The sequence below is a fragment of the Lissotriton vulgaris genome, chromosome 9, assembly GCF_964263255.1.
Source record: "Lissotriton vulgaris chromosome 9, aLisVul1.2, whole genome shotgun sequence".
NCBI lineage: Eukaryota > Metazoa > Chordata > Amphibia > Caudata > Salamandridae > Lissotriton > Lissotriton vulgaris.
Window position 1 is genome coordinate 1172083600 of NC_141697.1, and position 15198 is coordinate 1172098797.

A 15198-nucleotide genomic window follows, 5' to 3' on the forward strand; every position below is an offset into this window, starting at 1 on the left:
GAATGCTGAAGTGCTCCACCTGCCATTTACCTGCTTGAAGTGCCCTTAAGCTGGGATTTTGCCAGGGTCATTAACTGCATTCTTAAAGCCCAGAGAGTGTGGAGAACTGTTTGGAACAGGGAGTGTTGCGGTACACTAACATTAATTCCTCCTTCCTCCTCAGCTCGGGTTCTCTGTCTTGGCAGGGTGAGAAACCAGCCCATGGCCTCATCATCTCAAATACCTCTATTAACCTTTTGGAGGCAGTCCAGTGCTCCCAGAAGGTCCAAATAATCCCGTGCCAATTGGTGATTGATAGATCAGTCATCAAGCCGACAGGCGTGAGAAGGGCTTAGTGTTCTGCTGGGTTCCTAAATAAATACAGGTTTTTATTTTGCAGCTCAACATTGATTAATAAATGAACTTGTGCTTCATGTTTGATGGCGCCAGTGTAGGTATGCTGTGCTCTGAATAGCTTTAGTTATTGTATTTGAAGGAAAGAGTACCAGCACTTTCGTGCAGAGCTGAATTACTAACAGTTGAAGTGTGACACTGCAGTAGGGATGAATAACTAGCAATGGGAGAGTAGCAGCACTTCTCAGCAAGGATGCATTACGATCAATGATTATCCAGGTCTTGTCAATAGGGGTGCACTGCTACGTATGGGAGAGTACAGGCACTTCTCAGGAGGGATGCATTACTGTCAATGAGTGACCAAGTCTTGGTAGCAGGGGTGCACTACTACGTATGGGAGAATACTGCCACTTCTCAGCAAGTATGCATTACTATTAATGAGTGACCAACTCTTATCAGCGGGGGTGCTCTACTATATATGGGAGAGTACCAGCACTGCTCAGCAGGGATACATTACTATCAATGAGTGATCAAGTCTTGTCTGTAGGGGTGCTTTGTACCTCTGGGAGAGTACCAGCACTTCTCAACAGGACTTATTACTATCAATGAGTGACCAGGTCTTGTCAGCAGGGGTGCTCTACTTCCTCTTGTCAGCAAGGGTGCTCCACTACATATGGGAGAGTATCGGCACTTCTCAGCAGGGATGCATTACTATCAACGAGTGACCAAGTCTTGTCAGTAGGGGTGATTTGGTACTTCTGGGAGAGTACCAGCACTTCTATCAGGGATGCATTATTATCAGTGAGCGATCAGCTCTTGTCAGCAGGGGTGCTCTTCTTCCTCTTGTCAGTAAGGGTGCTTCACTACGTATGGGAGAGTACATGCACTTCTATCAGGGATGCATTATTATCAGTGAGCGATCAGCTCTTGTCAGCAGGGGTGCTCTACTTCCTCTTGTCAGCAAGGGTGCTCCACTACATATGGGAGAGTATCGGCACTTCTCAGCAGGGATGCATTACTATCAACGAGTGACCAAGTCTTGTCAGTAGGGGTGATTTGGTACTTCTGGGAGAGTACCAGCACTTCTATCAGGGATGCATTATTATCAGTGAGCGATCAGCTCTTGTCAGCAGGGGTGCTCTACTTCCTCATTTACTGATATATTTTAGTGCAAAATGTGTCCTTGTGTCCAGTGGCGGACGCTATTTACCGGGAGTGGCAGAGGAGGTGGGGGGCTGTAAATTAAAATAAATAAAAATAAAAACCACTAACCTTCAGGCCGGCCACCCGGCCAGACACCGCCTCTTAGTCCAGTTACCACCGCCTCTCGCTCCTCGGAAGCAGGACGCACCCAGGCTCCTGACTCCCCTAGCCAATAACAATGCTGCATTGCACTATATGAGTGGTCTGAGGGCCGTGGTACGGCGCTCAGACAGGGAATGGGGGCCTGGGCATGATCTCCACCCAGGCTTTAATGCAGCCTCGGTGGACAACATGCAAAGTGTGCATGACTGGTTGGCCAGCCCAAGAGGGCCAGCCTAACAGTTATGCACACTTTAGAGTTGAGCAACCACTTCTCCTCCTGGCCCCTACTCTGGCAGTCTAGTCCCGCCCCACCAGGAAACGGAAAACTAAAGTGATAACAACTCTGGTTACTATCATTTTAGTTTTCTTTTAACTATTGCTTGCAGAGCAGTGGGGCTACGCTCCTCCACCTTAGCAGAGGAGCCGCCACTGTGTTGTGTCAATTTTTGATTTAAGGACTCATTTCTTACTCAGCAAATGGCACCAAAAACACAATAGCCATGAACAACAGCCACCTGTGCTGTGGTTGTTCGATTTGTTCCTACGCTATACTGTTCTCTCTAACAGTGGCATAATTACAAAAAATACCATAAGTTTGCATAACATAAAATGTCTGAAAATACACATATTGTGCCAGCGTAATTTAAATGTTGCCGAGGCGTAGTACTGACAGCCGCAGAAACTGGTGCTGAACCCACAGGAGGAGAGAGGAGCAACAAAAACATGCCACTCCTCCCAGCCTGATATTGCCACCTAGCTATTTGAAATCAACCTTTGAAATAGCCCTCCACTGAGTGGGGAGAGGCATCGCCCTACTGCCTCGGAGCAGCAAAAGAAAGGAAAAAAATACAATTATAACTACTAATGTTATTATCATTTTATTTTGTCCTCCTGCTCCGGCAGCTTGAGTGAGTAGGTGGGGCGGGCCTACAGAGCAGGGGAGGAGGGTACAACCCTCGTAAGTGCGCAATGACTGTTTAGACAGCCCTCTTGATCCACCCAAACCAGTCATGCGCACTTTTACCCTTCTCCATGCAGGCTGCATTACAGCCTGCATGGGAACATGCCCACCTCTATAGCCCCTGGCTGATCGCCGAATCACGGCGTTCAGACCAATCACAACGCTGCATTGCAGTGTTGATTGGCTATGGGGAGCCTGGGAGCGCAGATGCTTCCTGTTTCTTACAAGACGCCAGGAAGAGGCGGCGGTGGCTGGCCAGCCGGCCGGGAGAATCGTTTTTTTGGTTTTCTTTAATAGTACTTTTTTTTTTTTTTTAATAGTGACACATTCCCCCACCTCCTCACCCGCCCCACTGCTGGTTCCAGGCAGCAGCCAAGACTGCTAAAATGTAACCATGGAATTTGAAAAGACACTGCGTGTCCATAAATTGGATAACCAGTGACACATTTCAGCAGACTGAAGCTGAAAAGAAGGCAGCGGGCGCTCTCCCTGGCCTAGGATGACCAGTTAAACTCTTGTGGCCCCAGCGAGCCCTGGAGAGCCTCGCGCCACACTTTACTGTGGCTGCTGAACTGTACTTTCTGTGACATATCACTGCTGACATTTCTATGTCAAGCCAAGTGTGCAGGGAAGCCACCAAAGCAAAACAGCTGCAGGGAACGAAATGAAATAATTAAAAGCTCTGCACCCCCTACCTGTGCCTTTCCCACCTGTAATGTGTTTTTACGTGCTGTATCTTCTGCTACTTGAATCTTTATATGCGCCATTGTGTGCACCCCACAAGTGGCCACAGAAACACTGTTGAAAATAGTGCCGTGACACAAATCACCAAAGAGTGCTACATGGATGCATAATTTACTATTAAACATAGCCGGTTATGCCGCTTGAGCTGCTGATGTGCAGCGAAGATGCAGACAGAGATGAAACATTGCTCGAGGGCAAGATGGCCCCCACGGAGCCATGGCAATGTTTGATGGACATTTGTCACTGCTGGGACCTACAAAAGATGATGGTGACCTAAGGTGACCGGGTCTGAAATGAGTTTGGTGGTCACAGTTAAGTCATCCGGAATGTGCCAGGTTATTTTCTCTGTTGCTCAGCATCAGGACCACATGCAGAACAATGTTAGTGTAGTGAGGCCAAATCGCGACTTTGCTGTCCTATTCTTTTCTAGTAATGGACAACCTGCCCTAAGGTGTGCTGTTGGAAAATGCACCTATATCATAGAATTATGGGGAAGTGGTGTGACATAAATAAGGTGACAATCAAGGGTTGAGATGTTTAGTATGCGCAGATGCTGAGTAATGAGGATAACCGATAATGTGGATGGCTTAGTAATTTAACAGTAAGACTGTCAGGCGTGTTGCTTGGCTGCTGTGTCTTTGAAAGTAATGATGTTGACCTTCTAATATAGAAGGGAGGGAGACGGGCTGCTTTTAATTAGGGTATTTATGACAAAGTATGATGGGTTTGCTATAGATAGACTATAATACATTGGTGAGAACTAATTAACATAGTTGATGAAAAAGAGGAAGTGATGTCACTTAACCTTTCATATTACCGACAACCCAATATATGAAAAAAAAGCAGTGAAATGAAAAAAAATCAAATGAAATGTTAAAAAGTAAATAACACTAAAGTCTCACTAAAATAGTTTCATGGGGTTCCAAATATAGTGGAGTGGCACTCTGAGGGGGTGTCCAAAGTGGCCCCTTCCTTCCAAGGGAGGGGTCTGCAGAATGGAGTGGCACTCTGGAGGGGTGCCCAAAGTTGACCCTTCCTTCCAATGGAGGGGTCTGCAGCAGGCAGTGGCACTCTGCAGGGGTGTCCAAAGTAGCCCCTTCCTTGCAATGGAGGGTTGCGCGTCAGGAAGTGGGCACTCTGCGGGGTGTCCAAAGTGGCCCCTTCCTTCTAATGGAGGGGTCTGCTGCAGGAAGTGGGCACTCTGCGGGGGTGTCCAAAGTGCCCCTTTCCTTCTAATGGAGGGGTCTGCTGCAGGAAGTGGCACTCTGCAGGGGTGTACAAAGTGGCCCCTTCCTTCTAATGGAGGGGTCTGCAGCAGGCAGTGGCACTCTGCAGGGGTGTACAAAGTGGCCCCTTCCTTCCAGTGGAGGGTTCTGCAGCAGGGAGTGGCACTCTGCGGGGGTGTCCAAAGTGGCTCCTTCCTTCCAATGGAGGGTTCTGCAGCAGGGAGTGGCACTCTGCGGGTGTCCAAAGTGGCTCCTTCCTTCCAATGGAGGGTTCTGCAGCAGGGAGTGGCACTCTGCGGGTGTCCAAAGTGGCCCCTTCCTTCTAATGGAGGGGTCTGCAGCAGGCAGTGGCACTCTGCAGGGGTGTACAAAGTGGCCCCTTCCTTCCAATGGAGGGTTCTGCAGCAGGGAGTGGCACTCTGCGGGGGTGTCCAAAGTGGCTCCTTCCTTCCAATGGAGGGTTCTGCAGCAGGGAGTGGCACTCTGCGGGGGTGTCCAAAGTGGCTCCTTCCTTCCAATGGAGGGTTCTGCAGCAGGGAGTGGCACTCTGCGGGGGTGTCCAAAGTGGCTCCTTCCTTCCAATGGAGGGTTCTGCAGCAGGGAGTGGCACTCTGCGGGTGTCCAAAGTGGCTCCTTCCTTCCAATGGAGGGTTCTGCAGCAGGGAGTGGCACTCTGCGGGGGTGGCCAAAGTGGCTCCTTCCTTCCAATGGAGGGTTCTGCAGCAGGGAGTGGCAGGGAGTGGCACTCTGCGGGGGTGGCCAAAGTGGCTCCTTCCTTCCAATGGAGGGTTCTGCAGCAGGGAGTGGCACTCTGCGGGGGTGGCCAAAGTGGCTCCTTCCTTCCAATGGAGGGTTCTGCAGCAGGGAGTGGCACTCTGCGGGGGTGGCCAAAGTGGCTCCTTCCTTCCAATGGAGGGTTCTGCAGCAGGGAGTGGCACTCTGCGTGGGTGTCCAGAGTGGCCTCTTCCTTCCAATGTTCCGATGGAGGAGTCTGCATCGGGCCTTATGGCTTCCTGAGGACTCTGCAGCTCACAGACATTACTGTGCACAAAGCACAGCTCTTCACATCAGATCTAACTCTTCTCCTTAAGTGTGACATTTAGCCTGCTTTGAGTAAGAGCTACAACCTAAGTCCAAATGTGTGTGTCTGACTCACAGATAGAGAGACTTAATGTTTCAGGAATTCAACTTACTCTAGGAAAATCATGTTATATGCTTGGAAATCAGTGCTTCATTTGTGAAAAGATTTGTGCCAGGGCCCTTGTCAGAAGGCCACTGCAGCTTGCACCACCCTTTGCCCCTACCAGTGCTGCCAATGATTTTACCGAAACAACTACTTACTATCACACTCCTCCAAGTGTGACAGTTCAAACTATTCCCTTCCCCCACAGCTTTAACAATGGTTTGGGGGCAGGTATCAAGTATTAATCATTTTTAAGGTATATTGAATTGACTAATAACTGTATTGTACTTATCTGTAAAATTAGGCTACAGTGCCGCCATGTGGCAGACAAATAAAAAGCATCGGTGTTGACAATTAAGGGCCGATGCCAAGCACCAGAAACCACTGGCTCAAATTAAGCACTGTCAGAAATCCATCCCCTGCACATTTTGGATGATTTTGCCACCTTATCTTGTTCTCTAATTGGGCCTGATGTGAAGTATGCCCTAGTGAGCCAGTCCATGATACACAAAATGTTGCTGATGGAGGGTACGGGGGAGGCAGTGTATGTGTGTGTGCATGTGTGTGTGTGTGTGCGCGAACATGCACGATAGGTAAATACACTATATGATGAAGGTGATGTAGCACCGGCGTCTGGGTCTGTTGGAATGTTACTAACAGATGCATATATAAAAACAACATGTAGTTTTCTGCAAATTTGAGAAAAACAATTGCATACCTAATGTCATTGCTTGCAAACTATGAAGATGCAAACTATGAAGAGCTATTAAACAGAGCAAACATTTAGGTGTAAACCGCATGGACTATACGGTGAATCGCTCATGACATCGAGACATTCCAATAATGCTGCTAGATGCTATGTGTCTTTTCATGCACACCCCATCTTCCTCATGTAACATTAGTCCATTTTCTGTCTTCATTACTCAAGCTTCTCATAGGGGTAACTTTCAAATTCATAAAAACAAGAAAAGCATACCATTTTTTTTTTTGCCCAAATGTCTGAAAATGAGCTAACACTTTTAATTGGAGTGTTATTGGATTGTTAAACGTTATAACATTTTAGAACCTTTATTAAAGTGAAGTACTTTTTTATATAGTTGCTGCATTTCGGAAATAAACGTATTTTAGAAATGAAAACCTACCAGTTTCAAAACGATGCAAAAATGGTGATGATTTTAATATATTTGAAATTGAATAAAAGCATTAAATCTGTGCTTTTTGTTGATATGTTTAGAAGCTTTTTTTGCTATAAATTATTTACATGCTGACGTTTGTTAAAGGAAATTCGTGAATAAAATATTACTTTAAAAAAACGACTAATAACCACAAAAAATCGTAGCCTGAGGCACGTGTTTGTAACATCTGCAGTGACTCCCTGCTGGGCTTCAGATATTTCAACATGGCTTCCCCTTTTCTGTATGTGTCTTTGCAGCCTCCCTATTTCACTGTAAACCTGTAATGTCAATTTTCAACATACATGGTCCACGACTTATACTGGAGCTTGTCAAGGAGGGGCACCTGAGAGCAGAAACTGTGCTGCTGGAAATTTCCTTTCTTAAAAAAATTCCATCTTGCTTTTGTGCAGAATCCGTGCATCCTCTACTAAAGTGTTGATGGAAGTGAGCAAACAAGGTATATTCCCTACATACTGCAGTGGGCAAGTGTCCATAGTCATGCCAGATCTTCCAACAGAAAAAATAAGAAATTAATTGTTGATTCCATCCCCGCCTAGTGCACCTGTCGTATTGGGGTCAGAAGTATGAATGAGCCCGAGACTGGCATTTGCACTAATTGGGGTCAGAAGTATGAATGAGCCTGAAAGTGGCCTGTGCACTGATTGGAGTCAGAAGGATGAATGAACAGCAGATTGGGCTTTGCCAGAGTCAGGCAGTTAACTGGCACTGACTCCCACCAGAGTCACTGCCTGACTCCGGCTGGTTCACACAATTCTTCTGTTTAGTAGATAGACTGACACACAGGGGCATCTTTACAAAAAAATGTTGGAGCATGGAGCTGTGTCAAATTTGGCAGTGTCACACACCTACATTTTAAAAATGGAGGGATGTTTCATATTCACAAGAATACAGTGCACCATTGTGTTTCCTGCAAAAAAAAAGCTGCCTAGCGCTAGTGCAGGCATCCTTGCACCATGTTGTAAGAGTGCGTACACTGCAGGGATGATTGCTTATGTGCAGGAAGGGACCCCTTCCTGCACATAAACAATAATTAATTGTGATTTGTAATTTCAATGTGTGCTGCTGAATGGGGGTTGAGTTAGATGTCTGTACACCCCCTTAGCCTCTAACTCCCCTCCCACCCCTTTTAATTAGGGAATCAGCCACGCCAATAACATTTATTGTGGACTGACTACCCTTTTTAACATTCACTCACATTGCACTGACTACACACTACTCCAGCCTCACTCACACTCACCATCGGCAAGGAACAAAAGAACCCCGCCAAAAGAGTACCCTCGGGTACTCCGTCGGACATTGCAGTGCCGGTCTGACAAGGGGCAGCGAGCCGATGATGATACTGGACATCCTTCAGTCAGGGTGTGTTTCACACCTAACGCTCTGGGTGTGTGAGGCTCTCTAGTTCCGACAAGGGAACCTTCCTAGTTCCTTGATTCTTCGGATCTACTCTCTTCTCCACACTGTATCACTTTCCCTGGGGAACTTTGTACTCCACTTTGTGCTCTGCTGAATGCAGCACACATGGACACAGCAAAAAATGAGGAGATATTATCAATTTCTCCTCATATTGCAATTCTAAAGTATGGTATTCCATGGCATTCGTTTTTGGCACTGCCTCTGCCTTGTAAATCTGGGGCAGTGTCAAAAAGCAATGGGTGTTGTTTTGAAACGCCCACAACAACACCCATTGCATGCCCCTTTGCCACAGAAGACTTACGGAAAAGGGCATATTTACAAGGTGGAGTTAAGCCACACTAAGTGTGTTTAGCACCACCTTATAAATATAGTAAATAGCGCTATACCACCAGAACGTCAAAAAACGTAACGCTCCAGTGGTGTTAGGGACTTGTAAATATGCCCCCAGTCCAATATCTCAATCAATCAGTGGTTTATAGAGAGTGGCTACTCACCCGTGAGGGTCTAAAGGCACTGAGGGGCTGCTGCTGATCTGCCTGGGTGCTGGGGTTCAGTTGGAGAGCCATGTCTTGAGATCCATCCTGAACTGGGTTAGTGACTGGGATTACCCAAGGTGGAGAGGTAGGGTGTTCCACATCTTAGTGGCGAGGTAGGAGAAGGATCTTCCTCCGGCTCTTGTCTTGTGGATCTGTGGGGCAGTGGCGAGGTCCCGTTGGTCGGAGCGATGGTGTCTGGCAGGTACATGGAATGAAGGTGGAGGGTCTTGTAGGCATGTGTGCAGAGCTTGAAGGTGATTATTTTGTTGACTGTGAACCAGAGGAGTTCTTGAAGGTATTCAGTGATGTGACTGCAGCGGGGTTGTTGAGGACTAGTCTAGCTGCGGTGTTTCAAACATTCATGTAGTTTCCTGAGGAGTTTCTTGGTGACACCAGCATTGAGTGCGTTGTCATAGTCGAGTCTGCTGATGATTAAAGCATGGGTGACCATCTTTCTGGATTTGGTGGGGATCAATCTGAATGTCTTTCGAAGCAGACAGAGCTTGTGGAAGCATGATGAGGATACGGTGTTGATTTGGCGGTGCACTGTGAGTGAGGAGTTCAGTATGATTCAGCGTTACTTGCAAGTTATGTGGGTGATTGCAGCCCCACTGCGGTGGGCAACCAAGAGTCATCCCAAGCTGAGGCGGGTGGGTCCCAAGATGACTACTTGTTCTTGTCTGAGTTGAGTTTGAGGCGACTGTCTTACATCCAGGTGGCAAAAGCCTCTAAGTGTAGCAATCAAAACGTCATGGGTTCATGCACCAATTACATCTTTGACTTGTTTTACTGAGAGATGTACTCTGTAAGATTGTTGAAGTTGCTTTAGGTCTGACGAGGCACATACTATCTCTTAACAGACCTAAATTGACGCAGACATTGGCAAGCTATGTCATGCTCAGAGGGACACAAGGGCCCGAGTGGCTAAGAATGATTTTAAACTTTGTGAACAGAGTTGCTGGCTGAATAATACTGTATTTTCAGTGCCAGTGATCTCATACAACTAAAAATAGGCCTATTAATTCATGTTGCTACAGATGAAAGGCAAAAAGATGTTTTTGTTTTTCAATACAATAAAACAGGAAATCCCAAGGCAATTCATCTAACTCAGTCAAGTGATCCCACCAATACTGAACTGTTATTACTTTGCAAATCTGTCTCATTCTGTGTGCGAAAATGTGTTGACGATTGCAATGTCCTTGGATTGCCACAACCAGACCTGACATTCATGCATTTTCTCTGCTTCTCTTCCAGGCCCTGCAGCAAAAAAGAAATATGTCAGCTACAACAACCTGGTGATTTAATGCATCTACTCATCCAATGAGGAAGGGAGGTTTCTGGCTTCCTGCTCTTCAGACGCCCAATTTGGCGTGGGCCATTTCTGGACTGACGGAATGTCCTAGGGCGCCCGTCCTTGGGGAAGAGAAGAGGCCAGATAGTTGTGCCGTAGGAAGAAGTGGAGGAGGATTCAAGGATTTCGAGCAGCTGTTCCAAAGGCCTGTTCTCTTCTAAATCTTGGCTTAATAAGCCATCGGCACTGCCACCACTCTGTGACCTTGGGACATTGTCGGCGATGGAGTGTCCTGAACTGAGCGGAGCACTCCCCAGTTATCTGACTGCGGGATAAACTCCAGAGCAGCCATGACTTTTTACAGGGGCTAATCTGTCTTTCTACCATACAAACTTCCAGACTGCAAGTTTTTTGAAGTTTCTGTACAGTTTGTGAGGACCTTTTAATTTCTTTCCGTGCCTAAGATTTTGGCCATTTGTGTGTTTTATTCCCAATTTCATAACTTTTGTTTCTTTTTTGAAGCCATGCAACCTTGGGACATTTTCAAGTGATCAGAGGACAATCCAGGAAGGCAGACATCAGTTCAGTGATCGCGTCTCTCCGCCCACTTTTGCATCCTTGTACGTTTGCTCCTTCTGCTCTCAGTTCGTCTCTTGTTTTATTTTCATTTTAAAGGGTATTTAAAAAAAAAAGACCAAAAACTGTGCTGGCAAGTTAAGCCCCACCTTTCACAAATCGGATTGGCTAAACCAGGACAGAAGTGATGGCAAAGTTTTGTGCAGGTCTGGATCACTCGAATGCATGCCAGTAATGTATCTTACATGTCGATTCTTTCCGTTGGGCGATATTTGTGTTGGTGTTCTATTTTTGTTACTTTGGACAGGGCAAACAACACCCCCTCTCGGTTATTATAATTGTTTTTTTTTTGTTTTATTTTTTTGCAATAACTTGAGGACTTTGTAAGGTATTTGCAGGAAAGAATATGGCTTTTTACTTGTCTTAAGGGTTTTTTGTAAATGCCTCGCCATAAATGATCAATGTGAAAAAGATTTAAAAAACAATTAAAATAAAGCATGTATGTTTTCTACTGTTTGTGAAAAGGCATTTTAATTTACCAATCTGGTTCATATTAGAAGACTATGGACCTAAAAGTCTGTCGCTGCAAGTTTCTCTTTCTTTCCATTGTTTTGTCTCTATTGGTGGCTGTCAACACTCTTTTGAAGGATACACTTTGCTTATTCAATTTCCTTAATCTTTTCCTTCTCTTTGATTGTGTTTCAAGTAGTATATTGTTTAGTCTATAGGAGGAATGGTGTTACTACTTTGATATTAACATATATTATATTCCCCTATATAGCTGCATCAGTAACCCCGGTGTGTAGGATGTTGCTCCTGAAAATTCTAGGAAGACAAAGGGAATTTGGATTTTCTTCTTTAGACCAGATTTAAAGCTTATTTGTGGATCACTGCTATGCGGTTGCATAGAATCTGAAAATAGTAAATATTTTGGGCCTTGTGTAAACTCCCAACGTCATTAATTATATAAAAAATCTCGTTAGGTAGTGGTAAAATCAACTATAATGGAAAGTTAATTAACAAGTGGAAACAAGCATTGGCAAAGGCAATATGTCAATCTTAAAACTAATAGTACTTCTTATTTGATTGGTGAATTTGTGTGTGTATGCAGTACTGTGTATGCATAATGAGAGTTGAGTGTCTAAACTCGCGAATCAATAAAATACCACTTTCTGAGGTAACCAGACCTATTGCCCTTGGCAATTTACCAGAATGTATGGACAAACAATAACTTAATACAACAGTTCAAGCCTTTTTTCATACAAATTATATATGGGATAAAGCACCCCCTCCCATACATTATAAGAATTTTGCACGTCTCAGAGGAATTCCATGGCCATGTAGAGAATGAGGCCAAAGGCTGAGTTTCTTTATCAGGTTATTGAACTCTGAGGTGATATGCAATATCCTTATCATGTACGGCAAGGGATACTTTATCCCTTATAATACATGGTAACACCATCACCTTTCCCAAAAACCACTTAAATCCTTAGTGCACAGCTCTTTCATATGAAAGAAAGAGAAGCTCTGCAAACAGGAAGAATAAAAATAGAATCAATTGTCCAAAATTAAACACTTCAAAAAAGTTGTTAGCTAGATGTTGGAAAAGTGTATTAGATGCAGTAAAATAGAAGTCAGTTTAGGGAAAAAAAGGCGCGGAAGAAAGATTTGAACTTTTCTGAAATTTTCCAAGGAGTGCACAAACATAAACTTGTTGCCACACAGATCTACTTTCTGCTTGGCACTGTAGAGTAAAGAAAAAAACAGAGCAAACAAAGGAAAAGCAGCTTTTATTTTCATTGCTTTAAACATCAGGTCCGTGATCTGATCTGCCTTTCACCTCGGCATTGGGACATCAAAACGAAACTATAATAAGTTACTGCAGTTGACCTCTGACTTCTTTTCTTTGTAATCGGCGACTGAGTGGGTCAGAAGTCGCCAATTCTAAAGATTTTAGAGAAAGGGCTGAAATGAAGATGAATCCAAGGAATTAGGGTTGATGCTTTATTCAATCGAAGAGCACAGTACAAGTAATCCAGCAAGATCAGCATCAAGGAATAACTGACTCTTACAAAGGATGCACATCAACATGACATGTGTAACATTCCACATTCAGTAATGACATAATAAGAATGTGCCTGATTAAAGGAGCAGTACAATAAGTAAGCAACACAACACATCCCCCTTTCTAATAATAAAATAAAAAAATAAAAACAAAGGAAACATACATTAAGTGGAAAGAAACTACTACCTATAGTTTGTGATAAAACCCTTAACTATTGTTAGTGATATAATCTTTAAGCCACAAGGGAACCACCCTCTTCCTTGAGGAATGGCGGAGAGTAGGATCCTCACCAGTCGCCGAACTATCATCCATAGGAGTGACAACCAAATCTTCAGAGATGTTGCTAGAAGATTCTAAATTATCATTCTCAGAAACAACCACACTTGCATTAGGAATATCATTCGTACTAGGATTCACACCAGAATTGTCAATCAAATTATTGTTGCCACTAGAACCATCGACATCCAAATCTTCTGGTTTCCAAAGGGTGTTAGGAATATCAGGCCTAGAAAAACAACTCATACTACATCTGGCAACTCTACTTAAATTCCAAACTTTCCCATTGCTAAGTTTAACAGAATTCTTTAAAATTTCCATTACTTGGAAGGGTTCAGAAAAGCTAGACTCACCTTTCTGTACTTTAAAAGGTTTTTTTATTCTAACCCAATCACCAACATTTATCTTAACCTCTTTTGATCCATGCTTCAAATCATGATATTTTTTGCTTTTGTCATGGACCTGTACCAACCGTGCCTTAACCAAGTCCTTAGAATAGGGCTCAATTTCACCTGAAAATAACCAAGTAGGGAGAGTTTTAGAACGTGGTTTCCTACCTTTCATTAAGACAAAAGGGGAAATACCAGTAGAATCATTAACAGTAATACGGTAATTCCAAACAACTTTCCCAACTTGAGTTGGCCAATCCAGATTATTACTAATAGAAAGTTGAATAGTATTCTTCAATACCCTGTTAAAACGTTCTACGACTCCGTTACCACCAGGATTATAAAGAGAAGTTGTCTTATGCCTAATACCAAGTTTACTGAAATATCTTTTCGCTTTTACAGATAAGAACTGAACACCATTATCAGTGAGAATACAAGAAGGAATTCCCTCTGTAACGAAAGTCTCATCCAGAAAACTTAAAACAGAATCTGTATCTGCTCTCTCTACCACCTTAACCACCGGCCATTTAGAAAACAAATCAATGAGTACAATCAAATACCGATGAGAACCATCCTGATCTTGAATAGGGCCCATAATGTCCACCGCAACAGATTCCCAAGTAGACTCAGGAGAAGAACACTCCAACATAGGAGGACGAAAGGTACGCAAAGTTTTGTCTGCAGAAGCACAAATGACACAATCTCTAACAATTTTTCCTGTTTGAGAATCACAACCAGGCCACCAGAATAAATTCTTTACCAAAGATTTGGATCTCACAATCCCAGGGTGACCTTCATGGCAAAGTTCAATGATTCCTTCACGCAAACCACCAGGAGGAACGATTTTTTCACCCCTTAATAAAGTCTCATGAGCAACAGAGAGTTCAGACCTAATTTCCCAAAAAGGTCTTAAAACATCATCCAACACATCTTTTTTATCTGGCCAACCCTCAACTGTGTAGGAAATTACTTTCTGTAAACATTCATCAGCCAAGTACTCATTACTCCATTCTTCCTTGCTGAAGGCTGAAAGACCTTCATCATGAATATATGCTATTTGTAATTCATTCCAATCATTATTATCAACTTCCTCTAACATTACGGGCATCCTTGACAGAAAATCAGCAAGAACGTTGCTTTTACCTGGCACATAAACAATCTTGTAAATGAAATTCTGTAACCTCATAGAAATCCTAGCCAGGTGAGCAGAAGCATTGATAACCCCTTCAGTAGTCAAAATCTTTACCAATGGCTTGTGGTCGCTGCGTAATAAACACATTTTACCCCAAACGAGGGATTTGAAATGATCTAGCGCCCAAGCACAAGCTAAGGCCTCCCTTTCTATTATAGGGTACTTTTCTTCACAAGGAGAAAGAGATCTTGAGGCATAGGCTATTACATTTTCCTTTCCTTTCTCATCTATTTGCACCAAAACAGCTCCAAGACCTTTGTTACTAGCATCAGTAGTAATCACGTTCTCCAAAGATGGATCGAAACTGTGTAGAGCAGTGGTTTGGGCAATAGCGTTCTTAATATTTTTGAAATCTTCATTACAAGATTTAGACCATTCAAACTTCACACCCTTCTTTAAAAGTTGTCGAATATTATATGAAACACTCGCAAAATTAGGAACATACTTAGAGCAAAACTCAGCCATTTCTAAGAATGACTTAATGTCATCTTTACTTGTAGGAACAGGAG

General features: G+C 43.9%; 1 protein-coding gene across 1 annotated transcript in view; it reads left to right on the forward strand.

Moving 5' to 3' along the window:
- The window catches only part of GRM7 (glutamate metabotropic receptor 7), a 1698774-nt gene extending 1687497 nt beyond the window's left edge, over positions 1–11277 (forward strand). Inside the window, exon 10 of the mRNA XM_086939213.1 lies at positions 10155–11277. Within this exon, the coding sequence (XP_086795339.1) occupies positions 10155–10204 (50 nt within the window). The 3' untranslated portion in view covers positions 10205–11277. The remainder of the gene's footprint in view (positions 1–10154) is intronic.
- The last annotated feature ends 3921 nt before the right edge of the window (positions 11278–15198 follow it).